Source organism: Camelina sativa, chromosome 19 (genome assembly GCF_000633955.1).
Source record: "Camelina sativa cultivar DH55 chromosome 19, Cs, whole genome shotgun sequence".
NCBI classification, from domain to species: Eukaryota; Viridiplantae; Streptophyta; class Magnoliopsida; order Brassicales; family Brassicaceae; genus Camelina; species Camelina sativa.
The window spans coordinates 6,954,288-6,958,521 of record NC_025703.1 but is presented as its reverse complement, the minus strand read 5'-3'; the positions used below and the strand labels follow the sequence as shown (position 1 = coordinate 6,958,521).

At 37.2% G+C, this 4,234-nt stretch overlaps 2 protein-coding genes across 4 annotated transcripts; one reads left to right on the top strand and one right to left on the bottom strand.

Moving 5' to 3' along the window:
- On the bottom strand, positions 10-1,226 carry LOC104765257 (peroxisomal (S)-2-hydroxy-acid oxidase GLO2). The gene is made up of 6 exons (XM_010488944.1): positions 1,116-1,226; positions 810-965; positions 578-702; positions 431-477; positions 223-300; positions 10-138 (listed from the first exon to the last, which is right to left on the bottom strand). Exons 2-6 carry the CDS (start codon positions 944-946, stop codon positions 10-12), a joined length of 516 nt encoding a protein of 171 aa, XP_010487246.1. The 5' UTR covers positions 947-965; positions 1,116-1,226.
- On the top strand, positions 1,638-4,085 carry LOC104765255 (probable sugar phosphate/phosphate translocator At3g14410). 3 transcript variants are annotated; one of them, XM_010488941.2, is made up of 8 exons: positions 1,638-1,900; positions 2,055-2,292; positions 2,393-2,500; positions 2,615-2,649; positions 2,775-2,887; positions 3,001-3,262; positions 3,355-3,623; positions 3,723-3,853. In XM_010488941.2, exons 3-8 carry the CDS (start codon positions 2,453-2,455, stop codon positions 3,851-3,853), a joined length of 858 nt encoding a protein of 285 aa, XP_010487243.1. In that variant the 5' UTR covers positions 1,638-1,900; positions 2,055-2,292; positions 2,393-2,452. The 3 variants fall into 3 exon arrangements, with proteins under 3 accessions (XP_010487243.1, XP_010487242.1, XP_019096867.1); XM_010488940.2 differs by lacking the exon at positions 2,055-2,292 and having other exon boundaries at positions 1,799-1,900; positions 3,723-4,085; XM_019241322.1 differs by lacking the exons at positions 1,638-1,900; positions 2,055-2,292 and having other exon boundaries at positions 2,484-2,500; positions 2,615-2,669.

Here is a 4,234-nt window from a genome sequence, read left to right as displayed (position 1 = left end):
GATGCGGCTTTACCTGTTCTTGATATCAGACTCTCTGCGACCTAGCCTTGGGGTGTCTACAGTGAGAGCAATGGCTTTGAACCCAGCTTTCTCGGCTCTTCTCACGAGCTGTTCAACCACCTTCCTGTTCTTATATACCTACTCAGAACAATCATAACGTGTGAGCTATCAAGTGTGACCACTTAATTCAGGATTGTTTATCAAGCGACTTAAATTACTTACATAGAGCTGGAAGAATCGGATCCCTGGCCCTGTGGAAGCAACTTCCTCAACACTAGAAGTAGCCCATGAAGAAAGTGTCTGAAATATCATGGAAGAAATGATCACAAGTCAGAGACATGGTTATGCATGGATTGTGGATTAAGAAGCTCTAAACACTGAGAAGGTTATATTTCTTTCAAGGACCATTCGTGACAATAGAATAACATACCATGATTGTTCCAGCAGCAGACGCAGCTCTAGCCGTAGCATATTCCCCTGCATTAGTTTCCATTAGAACTTGCTTTAGTCTTTGTCTCTAGTGATACTACAGCTAGTTTCTACATACTGTTTTAGGGAAAAGCAAAACGTCATTTACCATCAGGGTGAGCCATCTTTTGCATGGCAGTAGGAGCAACCATGATCGGCATGGAGATTTTGAACCCCAAGACGGTTGTTGCCATATCAATCTTGTTCACATCAATCAAAATCCGAGGCCGGAAGCTATTAAAACATCCCAAAGGTATGCATATATCAAATCACATCTCTTGTAAAAACCAACAACAACAAGAAGTGTAATCTTATCATAACAAAAAAAAATAACAACTCACAGGATCCTTGCAAAAGCGTTTCTGTTCTCTTGAAGAGTCCATTGGTCCTCTGCACCAGACGCATAGTAGTCGTAAACCATCTTAGGCAACTTCTGCTTTGCGATGGCGTCATACTCGGTAACGTTTGTGATCTCCATCTTCCGACGATGCTTGTCTCTGTCAAAAAGAGTTAAAAAGGCCTGAAGTTAGTCACCTTTTTGTGTAATTCAGAGTTTCAGACTGTCATAACAACTATTGTAATCTCAAGAATTCAAAACACAGCGTCTCTGTTTGGTCTTGAAACATATAATCTCACAACACACACACCTTGGTGGGAATGAAGCTCTCTGGAGAGATGAAGGGAGTTGATTGAAAGCTTATATCATATATATCCTAACTTTTCTATTTTGGTTCAAGTGTTAATAATATATATCTTTGATAGGATGAGAAGCTGGAGGTGAAGAATCGTTGAGGAGATACAGACAAAGATCAGGATGGGTTGTGTCTAATCCACACAAGCAACTTGTGTGTTCCTTAGATTTTCTTAAGTATTATCGTTCACGTTCTCGAGGAAAAATAATAATAATTTCACAAACCAAATTGTTTTTTTCTTTCTTTTTTGTTAAAGAGCTACATAAATCCAAATATGGATGATGAAACTGATGATAGACGACAACACAGAACAACACCAAATAGTGTGAAGCGTAAGAAGAGCAGGATTTATGGGCCTAATTTGAAGCATAAAAGCCCAAAACTATTGAGCCGCTTTAAATGTGGTAAGGAAAAAAGCCCATAAATATGCAAAACAAACAACGTCGTCGTCGTCATCGTCTCTCTTATTTTAGCTGATTTGTTTGAGATTTGAGATGATTGAAAAGTGAAATATATATACATACACACTCAGTGAAGGTGAAGACGAAAGAAGAACACAAAGTAATCAGAAAAGTGAAAAAGAAGAAACAGAGGGGAAAACGTTTTCGTTAATCGGAGATTTATAATTATTAGTTTCAATGGCGGATCGGAGCAAAGGCTTTATGAGAGATGAATTCGTGACCTATGCTTACATTTTACTCTACATCGCACTTTCTAGTGGTCAAATCTTCTTCAATAAGGTTTATCTTAAATCTCATACTCTTTCTCTCCCTGGATCTGTGTTCTCGTCTCGCATCGTATTGTTTTTATTACTCTTTCGTTTTTTTTTTGTAAACCCGATCAAAATCAGGTGTTCATTTAAGCATAGGTTATGTGTAATGTTCTTGTTTTTAGGTTTGATCGCATTGCGTTTGCTTTCTTCTTAACCTGGTGGATTGTGCTCGTACGTTCTGTTTGATTTTCTGGCTAGTCCTGCTTCTGTAATCCCTGAGAATTGAGGATAAACTGTAATCACATAAGCTTGAATTTTAAGTCTTGAGGACTGTTGCTGAGCAATTGAGTGTATCTAATGGGCGACCTGTTTGTTATTTGCTTATGCATCAGAGTTCACCACTGAGTCCAAATTGTAACAGTTAACGATTTCCTTCTTTTGCTCTCAAGACATGGTTGTGTTAATGAAAGTTTGTTTCACGACTTAAAACGTTCTTGTCTTTTGACTTGCTCTTCTGCAGTGGGTTTTGTCATCTAAGGAAATAAATTTCCCTTATCCGCTTGGATTGACTTTACTCCATATGATCTTTTCCTCTGTCTTGTGCTTTCTTCTTACCAAAGTTTTAAAGGTAATCTTGCAATTAATGATCTTTCTGCATTGGACGTTCGTAAGTGTAGAGTAATGAATGCAAAGATTCTAATCTTTTGGTCTTTTTTTACTCTTAAATTATTTTTCCATGAAGATCGTGAAGGTTGAGGAAGGAATGACACTAGAAATGTAAGGAAGAAAGAGACTTCGTAAGAAATTTTGATTTTGGAGTAGTTGAAAATACCCATCATTTTAATTATCAATGTAGTGTTGATCTATGGTTAAGTAATAAATAACTTACTTTATGTACTCAGATACGTTACATCAGTTATTCCAATAGGTGCAATGTTTGCGATGACCCTCTGGTTGGGAAACACTGCCTACCTATACATATCAGTTGCATTTGCGCAGATGTTGAAAGCTATAAGTAAGAAACTGTTCCTGCTCCCGTTTCCTCATAAGTCTTATGTCTACTTCTTCTGAAATATCTAAGTAAGAGGGACTGTTGTATACCAATATATTCTTGAATCATACTTGCAGTGCCTGTTGCTGTCTTTATTCTTGGAGTAGCTGCTGGACTTGAAATGATGAGCTGCAGGATGCTTTTGATAATGTCTATCATAAGTTTCGGTGTTTTAGTGGCTTCTTATGGAGAATTAAATATCAACTGGATTGGAGTGGTTTACCAAATGGGTGGTGTCGTTGGAGAAGCACTGAGGCTCATCTTCATGGAACTTCTTGTCAAGAGGAAGGGCATCAAATTAAACCCAATCTCTCTTATGTACTACGTGAGCCCCTGCAGGTAAGTAAAATCGAAGAAGAAGCCATCTCAAATCAGTTCTCTTATTTTGTAGCCTGAAGTTTATTTTATATTTAAGTGCCTCCTTTTTGCAGTGCTATTTGCTTGTTTGTACCGTGGATCTTTCTAGAGAAATCGAAGATGGAAGGCAATGGCACATGGAACTTCCATTTTGTAGTGTTGACCCTTAATTCCCTCTGTACATTTGCCCTCAACTTGTCTGTTTTCCTGGTGATTTCTCACACGAGCGCTCTCACTATCCGAGTTGCTGGCGTTGTCAAGGACTGGGTGGTTGTCTTGGTCTCAGCTCTTCTCTTTGCCGACACAAAACTCACAATAATCAATCTTTTCGGTTACGCCATTGGTAAGACAAAGACTCCTCACATTCACATTTTAGTTGGTTTAGAATCATGAGCATTATCATCAAGCTTCCTCTTATGTTGTCCTTGGTGTTCATACGCAGCCATTGCGGGTGTAGCGGCTTATAACAACCATAAGCTAAAGAAGGAAGCATCCAAAGTTCCTTCAGAAACTCCAGCAGATGGTGATTCAATACCGTTAGTGTCACAAGCTTATACTAATACAGAGAGATGATGATGGCCTAAAAAATGTAGTTTCTCATCGTCAGTCTTTGAGGTAATCTTTTTGATTGTTTGTTTTGTCATATGTACCGTCCGAACTATATAACTTACACAAACTCTGTACCAGAAAGAAAAAAGAAAAAAAAAAAGATTTAATCAAATTATCCGATTCTCATATTTTTTATTCACAATTTGTAGGTTTAATACTATGATGATCTGTCATTCACATATGGCAGAAAATAAAACAAAAATATTTAATTTTGCTTAATGTTTTCTTTTTTAAGAACTAAATTTGTTTTTAGGTAATAGTATATATCATCAGTTATTTCTTTTTGCAATTTATTATTATCATCAGTTTAAATTAAAATATTATTAAATGGAGATAAATGTGTTG